Genomic DNA, 16,629 nt, shown 5'->3' with positions numbered 1-16,629 from the left:
TCTCTCTCTCTCTCTCTCTCTCTCTCTCTCTCTCTCTCTCTCTCTCTCTCTCTCTCTCTCTACACTGAGACAGAAAAATGTACTAAATTTTAATAAATATTTGTTTGAATAGTGTCAATTGAATATTTATTAAATATAAATATATGTTTATTTGATACGAGAACCATTAATTTAATTTAATTATTATATTTTTTTTATTTAGCAAATATTTATTTCCCATAAATAAATGTTACATTAGCATTATTCAAACAATTATTTATCAAAATTAAGTATATTTTTTCTCAATGTAGAATTGTTACATATATTATGTTTACAAGCAAATTCAAACATTTTATTATTTCTTATAATATATGATATGTAATTAATTAAATATTGTCCCATAAAGAAAGAAAGATAAGAAAGAGAGTATAAGAAAGGAAGGAAAGAAAGAAAATAATTGAGTCAATTGATATATAGATTCAAAAGGTCAACTTTATAATTGAATCACTGATTACTATCATATCAGTTTCAATCGATCTAAATCGCTGGAATCCATTATCGATCGGAAACTCGCACGTGTGAAGGAAATGCAGAAACTTTTCCCTTGTTAAAAGAGCGTACACACATTTTAATCCTACGCCCCCATGTGACGTCGCCGTCAAAGCATCGCGCTCAGTTTACAAAACAATTACGTAAGCGGGAGACTTTTTTCCAGTATACGAGCGGCACATCAAAGCACGCCGTCATTAACTAACGTCGTCATTAACTCCTCGGATACACGCACTCTAAATCGCTAACTTTCCGTAGGCGGCACGCGACGATCGACGTAAGCTCTCCCCTTCTCACCTCCTCGAGAAACTCTTAAGCCATTGTAACAGAGATCAAAAAGAAAATTGTATCGCATAAGAGCGATATTACAGGCGTGGCAAAAACGTTACACACCACTCAAAGAAAATCGCGTACTATGAAAAAAAAATAATAATGAGCATCATTAATGTTAAAAAAAAATGTAGTTGCTTTTAAGCGTCTCGCAAAATGAATTTTTAATAATCGATTTTACTAACGACATTGTACTTTTCTGCTCTTAATTTTTCTTTGTTTCCTTGTGTGCAATTTATAAGCTTTAGACTCTGTATGCTCGATCGCACAATTCCACGCTCTCTATCTTCCTATCGGCGTCTCTTACTATTTCGCCTTCTCTTCCGATCGTCGAGTCGGCTGTTTGTTTTCCACATCCCAACAACAACGAGGGTGATGCACAATTCTTAAAGCTGTACATAACGGCGTTGCGCCGTCATGCATGTGCGTTTCCGCACACATGCACATGCGAAGTACGTATATATTATGGAATGATCAAGGAACGTTCGCATGCTGCTATCCTGGTTAGTAAAGAACATTTGACTCTCTTTTTCTACCCTTCTCCCTCTCTTTACTCTCAACGTCGCCCTTTCACTTTCCGTTCGCCCCATTCATCGAGTTCATCCACTCTTTCAAGTTCCTTAATTAAACCCTGAAGATTGTCTGCAAAAAGGACATCGCCCGGTCCCTACATCGCTGAACATTACGAATGAGATGGAGAGCAAGAGATAGAGGGGAGGACGATCATGGTGGTAGGACCGTCTGTTGGACACTATAATGGTAATTTCTTGTTGGTTTTAATCAAGAAACGCGATCGAAATGGGCATCGTGGGTCAGCTTTCAGCAGCGTTAATAATTACAGCTATTGTTCTTTCTGATATCATAAAAGAAAGAAAATATAAGCTTTGCCTAGAAAGCAAACAGGTTAACTGTTATATTAATGAGCAATATTTTCACTCAAAGAAAAAAGTCGTATCAGTAATATAAATTTGTAGTTGCACTATAAATAGCGCCTCAACTATATACAGGATGTCCCGTAAGTTTTTGTATAGATAGAGCGGACTAAACTGAATTGAAAAGTCATCTACTATTTTGCAATTTTCGCAATGATTAACATTAATAAAATTCGCTAAATATTGGTTTTCAATAATTTTTTACTCAAATACTATCAACTTTACAGAAAAACAGCGAGACAAAAGTATTTATTTTCTTCTCATAAAATTCTGAAAATTTTTTCAGAATTTTTTCAAAATTTTTTAATACCGTATTTTCTCATGTTGGTAAAAATATGAAAATGCAGTATTAAAAAATTCTGAAAAAATTCTTAAAGAGCTCTATGAGAAGAAAATAAACGATTTTTGTCTCTTGCAGTTTTTCTGTAAGGTTGATAGTATTTGAGTAAAAAATTATTAAAGACCACAATTTTTAATAATTAATATCTTGTTAACTGTAGCGAAAATTGTAAAATGGTAGAGGACTTTTCGACTCAGTTTAGTCCGCTCTATCTACACAAAAGCACTTAGCAAAAACTTGCGAGACATCCGGTATATATTATAAAATTCTAATAAGAATATTAAATTAAAAAAATATAATAACGTTAATATACTAACGTTATATAATAATTATGATTACGTTTACACCGTTTAATTCGCGATCTATACGATAGATGCTTTGTTTAACTTACAGGATAAACAAGGACCCCTATTACATAGTGGTGAACTAAGAACATGATATAGGTAAACGTAACTATTAATCAATTACTAATGATTAATATTACTATATTTTCTTAATTCACTTAATTTGTTTATTGTTTTTATTAAAATTTTTAATACATAATTATAAATTTTATACATTTTTCATTTATTTTTGTCTTCCAAGTTCGATACTGCTTTTGTTGTAAGCTTTTATTGTAAGTTGAATGGTTTTCTTTTTAGGAAAAACTGAATTCTACTACAGTAATGTCCCTCTAGTGACAATGTCGCGTACTGCTCGAGCGAGTGACATTAGAGAAAAGATTTTGAATATACTCCTTAAAATTACTTTAACAATGATTAATTAGTTGCTATAATATAGAGTGCTTCATTAAAAAAAGTTTTTATCTAATTTTTTTATCTAGAAAAATGTATTTGTTATATCTTTGCACGAAGTTCAAGTAATTACTCAATGTAGTTGAGTCACTATTTCACTACTAATTATTAGTACCTAAATATTGTTATATATTTTTACCATTACTATATTTTTTTATAGTAATTAGTACTACTTCAGTTGCTATCACTTTGTAAAACTAGTTACAGATACTTAAATTGCAAAAGTTGTCAAATTTATAGTTGCCATAATTATTTCGTTTTCTCTCAGTGTTTAGTATCAGTATATTAATTGTTCAGAGCAAAAGTGTGCAAATAATTGAATATGTAATTTTAAGAGAGTATATTAATAATATAAAATTACATAAATTTTTAACATAAAATAAATATAATATTAAAATAAATTAAAAAATAATTTCATGGACTTTAATATTTGATTATCTGTATTATTTTAGAAAGGATTGAAAATGATATTTATAAATTATTATTATTGTATAGTATTTATACATTTAATAAACATCTACTTGTTCGATTATAATATTATAATACAACTTTAAAATATCTTAAGAGTAGAAATATAAAATGCGAATGGATAAACGGAACACAGTAGAGCTCTTTTTGACTCCATGAACGTGACTGTAGAGTCTAGCACAAACGCACCCTTATGCCGGAGGCAAAGTGTAGAGGAAAACTAGGCTGAGAGGGAGAAAGAGCAAAAGAGAAAGCAATAAAGAGGGGAGAGGAAGAGGGGCTGAGATAGGAAAGGGAGGAAGAGGGAACGAGCGTGTGAGAGAGAAGCTGTGAGGGTGTATACATGTGAGGGGTGCTAGGGCATCAATCGATAGTTTCCTCCGGCAAAGAAGAGAGGTACGATACGTGCTGACGTAGCCGAATGTCCTCTTCAGAAAAATTTGACGACAGGTACCGTGAAAAAAAGAAAAAGTAAGTTTTTAAGTATAAATTATACGGAGTGCCTAAAAGTAATAATAACAGCAAATTTTAATCTTAAAAAAAAAGTATAGACATGATTTTTCTTCGCGCATCTAAATATATAAAATGTTCCAGACTTCACGCCTATTAATAGCAGATTCCTGAAATCATTTCAGAAAATCCTAATATCAAAATGTCAAAGTTAAATAGTTTTTAAATAAGAAAGATTTAAAATTAGCCAATTAAACTGTTCGAAATTCGCTGAAGCATGGCACATTGTACAATAGAATCGAAGTTCAATTGGATGGCTTTAATGAGTAGTTTCTCATTTAATAACTACTGTAGTCCCGACATTTTTGATATGAGGATTTTCATCTTGAAATCACGCACCTCAGAAACTTGCTTTTAACGGACGTCAAGCAAAGTCTGGGACACCCTGTATATTTAATTTTAATATATTTTAATTTAATCGCAAATACTCTAAAGCAAGCATAAATTAACCGATTAAAATTTATTGGATTCTGATACGTTTACAATGGACACGAAATTACTTTCGAAAATATGACTTACTATACATATCATGTGTGAAGTATGAATATTTATATTTTATATTACATAATTCACATTTTACTATATCGATTTTCTTACAGTTTATCCCGTGAGTACGTTTTTCTTAGCTTTTCTTTCACGAAGCTGCGATTAAAATTATCGCACTTATACAAAGTATAAAAAAAAAAAAAAACAAAGCGAACGACGAACAAAGGGTAAACATACATTCGCGGGCGCTCGTACACGAAAAGTGGCGCGTCCACTTCGCGATTAGCATCGCAAAATATTCTCAGCTCCCCGACGGGATAGCGTCGAAGGGCTCGGGGATGCTCTCTCAGGGTGGTCGCGTTTTATATTGCTTTTCTGTGATCTCGACGAGAAGGGCAAAAAGGCAAGCGCGTGTTAGGCAGTGAAGAGGTCGCGGAGTAACGAGAAGAAGAAATCGCGCGGGAGAAGTTGCCGCAGGCTGGCTTTGTAGTTACGGACAAGTTGTGCGGCACCGACAGGCACGAGAGACAATTCGTTAGAGAAGCAGCGCGTTCGTTATGATACATTAAGAATCACCGACGGCAAATCGTCGCCCTCTTTTCCAATCCTTAAAGGATGGTAGAAATTGCAAAGCTCAACTGCTTTTTATGTAATATTTAATTTTCAAATAATAAATGCATGCACTGAAAAATTTATCGTACATTTTATGTGTCACTGGTTTCTATAATAAAAATACAGTAACATATTTATACTTTTTAATATTAAGTATTTTACTCGAATTAAAATTCAATCTTAATCGGAGTAACAATCAGTTGATAGTAGATAAAAATTTTTTTGTCTATTATTTTTATTAGTAATTGCTTTTCTTTCATATTTTGACATCTGTCATGTCCAAGGAAAATATAATCCAGGTCTAGAGTGTACAGGGTGACAAAAAAGTTTGGCTATAAAGTTTTGTGTTCAGAAAATTGTTAATAATGTATATTTGTAAAAAAACAATTTTTGAACTATAATTATGTATTATTAAACGTCGAAAATAATAATTAACAAAATTTTAAAATGGCTACCTTCAGTTTTGATACAAACTTTATATAAAACACTTTGGAAAGATGTGCGTCAATGATTTTTACGGATAAAAATGTTCCCAAGCAACTAATTGAGCGATTTTCAATTCATCATCCAATGAGAATCTTTTAGTACAGAATATTTTTGGTATTAAATAAAGTATAAGTAATACTTCAAAGTTTATTTTTTAATACACATTACTATCTTTCGATTAGTGTTCCATCGAAGATTGACGATTCTTCTATCGAAGATCCTATTATTTTGCCAGATATCGATAAATAGTACCAAAATTATCAAAACTAAAATTGTTTTGTGCGTTTTCTAAAAAAAGAAAAAAAGGTTATTAGATATGACTCTCTTGCCAAAGATTACGACAATTTTACAAAAGATCGATTGTTATGAAAATTTATACTGTTTTCTAATATATTCTCTAAAAAAAGATTATCAGATCTAACAGTTATCGTTCAAAAAGAAAATCGACGCGCACATTTAAAAGTAAAATGTTGAAAATAGGTAATCGGACATTTTTTCGTACCAAAAATTTAGTCAAAAGTCGAAGTCTTCAGCCGAAAACAGGAAAGATAATCATGATTATTATCTAAGAAGCAAGTTGACGTTATTTGTCTTCATTTTAATATCTTTAGTATTATTTTGACAAAATAACAATAAATAACTACTTGTTTGCTACTTGATTTGATAAACATACAAAACTTGATCACGCAAACTTTCTTGTCATATATTTGTCAATATTGTATAATAATATTGATCTACTTGTGTATATTCTGGCAGAGCTGATCCCTGAATAATAAACAGATTTTTCCTCGGTCTCTCTTGCTTTCAATGTCTTTCACCTTTTTTGCATCATCATACGATGCAATCATTCTTAAAATGCATGAATGTGCTTATAGCACGTGCGCACGCATGCATGCACGCACGCACGCACGAGTCCTTCGAAAAATAAAGCATGAGCTTCTTACATCGTCACCGTAGCATGACTTAATTAATAGGAAAGAGCGAGTAGCGTCGACAAAGTCGACGTCTTTGTCGAGGAGTTCGCGGCACTGGGTCAATAAAGACCGCCGCCGAGTAGACGATGGTGTTTCACTAATTACGTCAACTCGCTCGGAACGACACCATCGGCGATCGCGGTATAATTGAATGAGGCGAGGATGCAGTGCGATAATAAATTCATTCGGATTCGCGTTCGATCGACTCGCTCTACACATCCGGTGACTAATCGTCTGTTTGAATACGCTTGTACAAGGCATTAAGGCTCCTTTATGCTACGCGGCTTTACAACGATCTCTTGAATGAACTCGCATTGATGTGTATCTTAGGCTCTTAATATAGAATGTGGTCTTCAGAAGTTTGAGATTAGAATAAAATTGATATTGTTAATCCAGCAAAGTGCATTTCTATTATAAAATATATACCGATATTAATATAATAAATATCGCTTGACAATATAGAATAAAATGATTTACTTCTACATATATATTTGGATCAGAAAATTAAATTTTTCGTCATTTTAAATTGATTAGATTAGACGTCAGTACGATAATATCATATCAAAATGGAGCAGCGTAGTTAGGGCTTTAACATCGCGCGAATCGAGTATCGCGTTGCTCGACGGGCGTGCGACAGTTTGACAGATGAATGAACAATTGTTTTACTCTGATTTTGACCATAATGATGACATTGCGTACACCGATCGTTAATTTATTTCCGCGCTGAACTTTTTCGTCGGGACGAACACGTTCGCGCCTATCCGATTATTCGTCAGCGCGTTCTCGCGAATAAATGCAAAATTACGGGGACATTCCCACGGTAATGTACATGTTCGTGAAATCGGTTGCAATTAACGTTAATTCATTCGCGAAGGATTTAAATACATGTCTCCGTCGTGTGGGGAAAATAAAATGGAGTCAATCGTAGATTTTCGCTTCTTCAACGGTGGTCTATTGCGTGCTCCGCGTTATCGATGACCCTTGAAAATATATAGCTACTCGCCAAATAGATCTCTCTATATACCATCGCAAATAGAAAGTAGAGTGATTCGATAAATGTTGCAAGTAAAGCTCGGAAATAGCGGCAATACTTTTTCATATCTGAATGCGATTTCAATTTTTTCTTATATTTCTGCATTTTGTATTTCTGTTACATATTCTTTTATAGCATGACAAAGGATATGAGTGTTAAACGACTAATTGTTTCATGTTAAGCTTGGAGAAAAATGTTATAGGAAACATTGCGTGCGGCTCTTGATAATTGAAACGAAGTCCTTGCTCAGTATCAACATATCTGCATACAACGTCACATCAGTGTACGTGTTTGATATGATTCATGGTCACGGTAAAATCATTAGCAATTTGAATAAACAGAATTATTGAACGAAATGCTAATATCAATACTATAATTATGTTTCTAATAATAGGACAGAATTCAATCATTATATTCGTTATTTTATCTTTAATAAATGGAGTAGTTATATAAGATATATTTTTCAGTCACACAATGTGAAGCGATCTCGATAAAACAAAATTAATGTTTGAAAAAGAGAAAAAAGAGAAAAAGAAAATGAGAGAATGTGTGTTAAACTACTTGATAATAACTGAAAAAAACACGCTCGTATAATGTATTAAAAAATATATGTATAAAATAATATCAAGAAATGAGCAAAAATTAAGATAATTTTAACTTAACATCTTTATTTTTGCTCGTCTTGGCTTCCTCTTATTTCATATATGTATTATTAACCTTTAATATACAAGATTGGATTATTCGTTTTTATACATTTTTTTTCTTTGAAAAAGTAGGAGCATCAAGTAATTAGTTATAACATTTATATAAAATTTTTTTAAATATACAATCTTACAAATATTTTCTAAAGATGTTAAAATATATGTAAGAATTACTTAATAATTTTTGTATATTTGTTAAAGTAATGGAAATTAATTCAAGACACGAATGTGACTCATCGTGTGTAATAAAATATCGGAAAATCATCCAGTGTATACTAAGAATTAAAATATTTATATTAAATATCATTATTTTACAATTAACGCACAAAATTAGAATCTCGATGTATGGAGTCCGCGACTGAAATGAAAGTAGAAACGCAGGCAATGATTCGTGTAATTAACGGTAGAACTAACGGCAGAAATCCTGGCGAGCGGTTAATCGCGGTGACAGCCGCGGATTAATCGAACGACGACACGGCACGTTCGATCGATCGTGAAGGAATTATCGTAAGAAGCATCATCATGAACAAAAAAGAAATAAAAAGAAAAAAGAAAAGGAAAAAAGAAAAGCCGGTGGTCATTCATCGTGGGAGTTCGTTTAACCTCATTCGCGTGAGTTTCTATCAGCCGCCGGGATGAACATTGCGAAATCGAATAAGCCCGTGGGCCGAAGAATCCTTGCAGCAATCTTATCGGCGAGACGGCGAATCGGAGTATCGGAGTACCTATACCGAAATGAGCACGGCGTGCGGTGGCGGTTCGATAATGGAATGCGCGAGACGATGTCATGCCCGTGTCGACGGACTCGGAACGACGAGACGTCGGGTCGTTAAATTATCAAAAGGGTCGAGAATAACGAGCCGGGAACTGGGAATGAGGAAATGACCCCAGTAACGAGGCAAGGCGACAACGAGGCAAAAGTTGTCAAGCCTAGGCTCCGGTGACACCCACCTTGCCAGTGGACCACTCCTCTTGGCTCGCTGGCCGAGGATCTTCTCGACCACGGTGACGTTGCCACTTCTTGCTGCCTCGAGCAGCTCCTGGTCCTTGCCCATGGTCCATTTACACCGCGATCAAGCCACGATCTTTGCCCGCACACTTGTCAATTTCTGTTTTCACTACGATTACTCGCGTTTCATTGATCCAACGTGGCCATCTTGGCCGAACTGACGCGCCGCCATACGGCGGTCTGGCGAAACTACTTCCTCGATGAAAATGCACGATAAGAGCGAATGAGACATCGCGAGCAATCCCGTACGTCTTATCAATGGAGCGAGCGAGATGGCACGATCGTGCGCTCGTACCGTCGTTGGCTGTTGTATGTATGCATGTACGTCTATATGAGCGTCACGAACCACGAACGAGCACGAGTTCGTAGAGCCGAATGTCAAATGACAGCTGTTGCGTCGTACTGATTCTCCGTCGCATCGAAAACGCCGGTTCACATTCGTACTTAAACAGTAACTTGAACAAATAAATACGTAATACGGGATGTGCACTAACATGAATCGAGCCGTTATCTTTCTATTGGTTTTATCATTATTCTTCAGTAATGGAACGATGGCGTTAGAAAATACGACTACCGAATCCGGTAAGCATACATAACCTCAATATTCAGCAAACTTCTCATGAAATTGTAAACGACGGTATCTTTGAGTAAAACTTAGGACGGTATTTATTATTTATTCTTATTTTAAGGTCATCTTTAATAGTGTCTCAAGATACTAATACGCGCGGCTCTCTGATTTATTCATAACATCTTAAGATAACCTTAAATTTAAGAATCGACTATGAATATCAGTCTTAGAACTATTAATAATATGCAAGTATCTCGGATATTTTCACATTATTGAAAATATACAATACAATTCAATCATTATTTAAAATATGGATAATATCTGTATAGCTACTCCTCCTACTTATTCAAAATATATGAATTATACTTATCCAATTCTATCCCAAAGATTAATTCTAATCTGGTTTACTACAAATCACACACATCCTTTTTATATTTTTATGAAAGGGATACTACTATGTCATGAGAAAGGCTACAGCGTATTTATCTTTTTTAATTCTAGGAATATTCTATAAATATATAAAGCTTATTTGAGCCAATACAGGATGTAAGAGTATAATAATTCAATTTATTAAAAGAGATACATATATATATACATATATACATTTAAAAATTTATTCATTGGAGCCTGGTACGAATTTTTAATTTAATCTAAGAATATTCTTAGAATTCGAAAAAGATGAAGAGTAAATTGAATCGAGATTAAAATTATTCTTACATTGATGGAATCGAATTTTAGGTATTTGAATATTATAATCTCAATTAACTATTCGAAATTATTAATATCACATAATTGGATTATTTACATATTTCCTGAAAAGTACAGATAGTATCTAAATACTTGTTAAATACTAAATTATATTATTCATAATTATAAATATCTAATATTCAGATTAATCAAATATCGGTATTCGATTAACTTGAAGCATATACGAATAATTTCCAAAAAAATGTCATAAAATGTATAAGCAATTTATGGATATTTGTATGGATCATTTACTATTCAATTTTATAATTATAAACAAGTAATATATGAGTGTAGGAATATACATTTTTTGAAATGTACAAGTACTCTCTGAAAGTAAATCAATGTTACACTTATAGCTGATGTAGTCAATAATCAGCGAATATTTATTGCCTTTCAGTAATAATATACTGATTTTTTTAGAAGTTATGATTTTTGCAGATTGAATCTTCTAAAAGTGAATCAGTATGTTATTACTGAAAGAAAATAAAGAATTCGCTGATTACATCAGTTATAAGTGTAGAGTGTAGCACTGAAGTTGATTCATTTTTAGACAGTAGAAGCAGACATACTAGACAAATCTAAATATCCGTTTACTATGCAAAATTTGTAAGTATAACATTCAAATACTTTAATAATTATATTATTCATATTATTTATAGAGAAAAATTACTTTTATGTAATTTTTTAGATACGCTGAAGTTAATGATATATAGTAAACGATAATTTATCTATTATCTAAGATTAATATAAAATACATTGAAATTATTAGGACAAGAAAAATTTATAAAATGGAAAAAATTCTAAATGAAAAGAAACATTATTATATGACTACTTGAATGTTAAAGTGGATTCTCCTACTTTACAGACAGATATATTTGAACTTTCCCATGAAGTTCAAATAGTTTGAATTTTCACAGAAAATTGGAATGTATTTAGATATTATCAGATTCAAAAGTTTCTTTTCATAAACATGTTTATGAAACACATTCTCCTAACAATACTCTTATGTTGATTCTGTCCTCATAAATTTATCATGAGCACTTCTCTTCCATTTCTTAAAATTATATTTAAATGATCACAAAGATTTTTAACAACGCTCTGTAATATTTTTTGTTAAAATTCCGGAGTTCATGTTACTCATTTATTAGGGAGTCCAATACAGAAACATTAAAATTTACATTTAATTATGTCCCAGTGAAAATATAGTTACTTAAACTTTCTTACCTTACTACACAAAATAAAAGAATAATACTTCAAGGATTAATTTAGGATATAAGTTTGTTAACGAACTTTAAGCCATATCTTGACATTGAACATTATAAAAACACTTTGACATATGTGTACTTATATACGTAATATAATAGAACATCAATCATTGTCAACAAAAAGATTGTGTCAGTAGTGGCGGCAATTGTTTCACAACTTCAATACTTATTTAAGAACAAGTTAAAAATCTCTTACAAAAAATGGTATTAATTATAATAAAATTTTAAGTGGAATATTACTGGGCTCATATGTTACCACTTTTCCCTCTATTATTTATTTCTCTTTATTATTTATATTTCCTTAATAATCGAGGTTTATATATTCATAATGCGTAAACAAATCATAATGTTTATTATCTTAATATTATAACACAATGATTCTAGATATTTCATAATATTTTTTGATGAATAAGCACATCTTTATTATTTCGACAATGTAAATAACAAGTACACGAATAATACAAATACTTGAATAATATAAATAATATCTACTGGATATTTGGATACATGTTATTATCTATATGTTTCGAATAACGTAATTGTCTATATATCCGAATAATTGGATCTCGTTTATTCTATAGCTTTAATATATCCCTATATTATACAGGGTATCATTTTAAAGGCATTCTACAGGGCATTTAAAGGATCCATTCAAATATCTCAGAAACACTGTGTTAAATTGAAAAATGTTTTGTGACTTCGAGGGAGACTTCAGATGGTACCATTGGTTTGACCTTGAATGGCGTTGTCAAAGTCAGGATAAGGTTACTTTGAATTTTTTTAATGGAATTCCCCATTTTTCATTAGATATTCTTGTAGTTTACCTCGAGAATTTTTCAAAACTTTATAATAAAATATTTTTTCATTAAATACTTTGCTTGTTATATAAGATTTGAAAGTTACAGTACTGTCGACATTAGCATTGCCCAAAGTGTTCGACCAACGGCTAAAACCTCTTGAATGTTGTTCAGGATCTGGATAACATTTGCTAAGATCAAGATCATTGGAGGTTGTATCTCTTGTTTTTATTTCTACATAGAAATGAATTTTTTTAGCAAAAAAGAAAATAAAAGGAATAATCTCCAATGACCTTGATTTTGACAAATGTTATTCAAGTCATGATCCTGAATAACATTCAAAAGATTAGCCGTTGGTGGGACATCTTGGGTAATGTTAATGCTGCCGGTGTGCTATAACTTGCCTTATAATTCGAAAAGTATTTAATGAAAATGAACTTAATTATAGTATTTGAAAAACTCTTGAGGTAAGCTACAAAAATATCTAATGAAAAATGAGTTCCATTTAAAAAATTTAAAGTGATCTTACTTTGACCTTGATAATACCACCTAAGGTCAATGATATCATCTTATGTCCTGCTTGAAGTCACAAAACTTTTGTCTAAATTTTTCGATTTAATGCAGTATTTTTGAGATATTTGAGTGGATCCTTTAAAATGGGACACTCTGTATACACACACACACACACACACACACACACACACACACACACACATATATATGTTAATAATTGTAACCAGTAAATAAAAATTAATCTGTATTTTTGGAAAATCAGATCTGATTTTTTAGATTTACATATTAGTTACATCGGTTACACACAATGCTATTTATCTAATTGCACTATGCTTTGTTTAAAACTTTATCATAAAATATAATATAGATATTTTTTAAAGAGAGAGAGAGACGTCTAGAAATATTTATGTATTTTTTTGTATTGCTTTATGTTTAGAAGAGGGTATCTGTAACTCGTTCGTGTCGCGTTGTAAATTAAATAAATAGCTCTAGTCATGAAAACATAATAGAATAGAAATGTTTAATTTCTCATAATAATAAAGTAACATGTAATTATTGTAATTATCTTCATTAATATCGATGTTCGATGTATTGTATTACAGACAGCGTTGGGATAACCATATCTTTATTGAATCATCGTGAGAATGACGCATTTAAACAACGAATAAATTTAGCTCCATTTAATCGCTTAAACATTACTGTGAGAGATGTTCCATCAGATATTTGGTTTATTGTTTTACAAATTCATACATTTCAATACAATGCAACGTTATCTTACGACAAAGCACTACTTGACAAAGTGTCGAACAGAAGTTTATTTGGATCAAACATTGGTCTGTACTTAAAAACGTATGATATAACAGCTCCAATACAGGTATTTCTGAAGCATGAAAACGTGTATAATCTCGATGCATTGCTCGTGATTGTCACATACGGTCGAAATGGTAAGTACATACAAATAATATATATCTCTATTCTTTTCCTTTTCGAGCAACATTTCTTTATGGAATTAAATTTAACGCCGATACACAATACTGCCCATTAATATAATATAAAATGAATAGCCATGTATATATAAAGATAATTACAAGAGGATAATATTTACGGGATAAAGATTGAAAAATTATATACTGTATTAAATTAAATAACATTTATATTGATCGCGATAGCACAAATAAATCGCAAATCATACCAAGATGCATTCGATTAATTTGCGGCGCATCTCTATTATCCATCACGCGTAAATGGGTTAAATAGCTAACCGTTTTCGACGAGCGTAATGACAAAATTGGTCGAGTATCGAGAGAATTCAGCGTTGTTCATTGGTTAATTGTTGTTCTCTGCAGCACCGATACCAGGTGGTTGTAACATGGAATTCGATATCAAAGTATCACCATATCAAAAACTCCATGCAGAAAACGGAATGATATTAGTAGACACGCAGCCAGCTTCAATTCTTTTCTCCAACGGTTCATCGATTTCCTGTGAAAAAAGCCCAATACAACACAAGATGTACCGTCTTTATCTGCCTAGACAGGATTTTACTTCGGATACATATTTCGACGCGATCACGAGAATGCTGACCGTGCAAGATATTGTGCAGAATGGCGACGAGGTATCTTTTAATATTAGATAGAATATTAGATAAAATTTCAGTCTTACATCGATAAATACGATGATATCGGAAAGATATCATAGAACTGCTATCATTATTTTTGATATAATTATTCTAATATACACGCATCATAATTGTAACGATCTACAAGTGATCTACTTTGCTAACAGAAGTTGTTAATGCTTATTGACTGTGATGCATCTTATAATACTGGTCAACAATAATTTGTTGTTAAATGAATTATTTTTATTGTATATCTTTTGTATATCTTTGTTATATCTTTTAAGTTGATTTTAAAAATGAAGTTAGAATTTATTCCTATTTTTTTAATTGTTTTCAATTTTTTTAATTGATGTATCCTTTTTTAGAAACTTATACAGTTATTTAGTAATAATAACTCGTCATATGAAATCTGTTTATAATTAAAATTATTTATTTTCGTATGAAAATTATTTATTTTATGAATAAAAAATTATGTTAAATTTGGTGGCTATTTTTCTATGAATCATTTATTTAGATCTAAATAAAGGAGATAAATAAGAATTTTTTAATGTATATTACTAAAAAAAATCTTGCTTGTCTCAAATTTAACAGATTTGAAATCGACACAAAAAATACTGTAAAATCATTTTATTAAAATTAATTTAACAAAAGAAAAGTGAAATTGTGTTAAATAGTATAAATTATTACAAAATATCAGTTTATAAAATTTATAAAATTTTTTAATGAATCTAAAAGACACTTTTCTCAAATTTATTAAATTAGATTTAAAATTAAGATAAAAAAATACTATAAAGCAACAAAACATTCTCAGATTAATTTAACATTAAAAGAGTGAAATTTTTGCCGACAGTGTTAATTCACGATTAAAATTAACGATTTAAATTAATAATAAGTAATTAATAATATGTTTGATAGATACCAGCAGGTACTCTCACGAGTTCTATGAGACGTATCTACAGTGCGTACACCGGCACAGGATCAGTGTATGCCACAGTTGCTATTTATGAAAATTATTCTTCAGCTTACATCCCAATTTTTACATACGCTTGCAGTCCTCTGCTCTATCCGGAAAGTTGTAAAGTTTTAAGTATGTTTTATCTTTTTTAAAACTGTTATTATTTTTTTAGCTGAAGTAGTACACACTTTTTGTACTCAAAGTAAAATAAGTATATATTTGAAATTTGGCAAAAACATGAAGAAAAATTCTAATACAGTTCACTGCGGAGCAATAAAAAAACAAACTTTATATTTCAACATAATGATAGCGAATATTTAGTTTTATTTGAAACGCTATATGTTTTTTTTTTGCATGAAATGTAGTTGTGTGTACGACAATAGAATAATTATACCTCTTTTTTTAATGAGGTGGTATTATAAAATGTGAATTTTTTTAAGCAATAATTATTTTCTATTTTTTTAAACGCATGAATATCTCTCGGATATTATAACTTAACAAAATCACGTATTAAGTGTCTCATGAAAAATTTATATAATTATTTTTCCTGTTTTGTCATTTTTTTCAGATGACGCATTTGCACATATAATTTGCGCACTGGTCCTGATAATAGGCTGCCTGTCTATTATTATAGGATATAAATACCCTTCTATAGATCGTTCATTACCGAGTTGTATGATAGGTGGTATCTTAGGGTACACTATAGCACTGAGTACCGGCGATTACAGCATCGCAAGTAATCATGCATACATTAATTTTTATCGAAACATTTTAAGGAAATCAATATATGGAGAATTTTTTCTTAGAGTTTTTCCTGAAAATATGAAAATAGTCGTGAGACAGCATTGTATTTTGAAGAATTTTAATGTAAATCTCTCTCATTCATTAATAAAATTACAATAAATATAAAATAAGTTTGATTAATTTTACTGAAGTACATGATAAAAATCTTTAAAATATTAT

The 16,629-nt window shown here is 31.3% G+C and overlaps 2 protein-coding genes across 2 annotated transcripts in view; one reads left to right on the top strand and one right to left on the bottom strand.

Annotated features, from left to right (window-relative positions):
* LOC108691615 overlaps positions 1-9,343 on the bottom strand; it is a 50,275-nt gene extending 40,932 nt beyond the window's left edge. Inside the window, exon 1 of the mRNA XM_018199458.1 lies at positions 9,146-9,343. Within this exon, the coding sequence (XP_018054947.1) occupies positions 9,146-9,249 (104 nt within the window). The 5' untranslated portion in view covers positions 9,250-9,343. The remainder of the gene's footprint in view (positions 1-9,145) is intronic.
* Positions 9,344-9,579: 236 nt separating this feature from the next.
* The window catches only part of LOC108691524 (transmembrane 7 superfamily member 3-like), a 9,510-nt gene continuing 2,460 nt past the window's right edge, over positions 9,580-16,629 (top strand). Inside the window, exons 1-5 of the mRNA XM_018199299.1 lie at positions 9,580-9,785; positions 13,696-14,037; positions 14,440-14,708; positions 15,627-15,798; positions 16,235-16,402. Of these exons, the coding sequence (XP_018054788.1) occupies positions 9,686-9,785; positions 13,696-14,037; positions 14,440-14,708; positions 15,627-15,798; positions 16,235-16,402 (1,051 nt within the window). The 5' untranslated portion in view covers positions 9,580-9,685. The remainder of the gene's footprint in view (positions 9,786-13,695; positions 14,038-14,439; positions 14,709-15,626; positions 15,799-16,234; positions 16,403-16,629) is intronic.

Source organism: Atta colombica, unplaced genomic scaffold (genome assembly GCF_001594045.1).
Source record: "Atta colombica isolate Treedump-2 unplaced genomic scaffold, Acol1.0 scaffold47, whole genome shotgun sequence".
Taxonomy (NCBI): Eukaryota; Metazoa; Arthropoda; class Insecta; order Hymenoptera; family Formicidae; genus Atta; species Atta colombica.
This window is presented reverse-complemented; position numbering and strand designations above follow the sequence as displayed.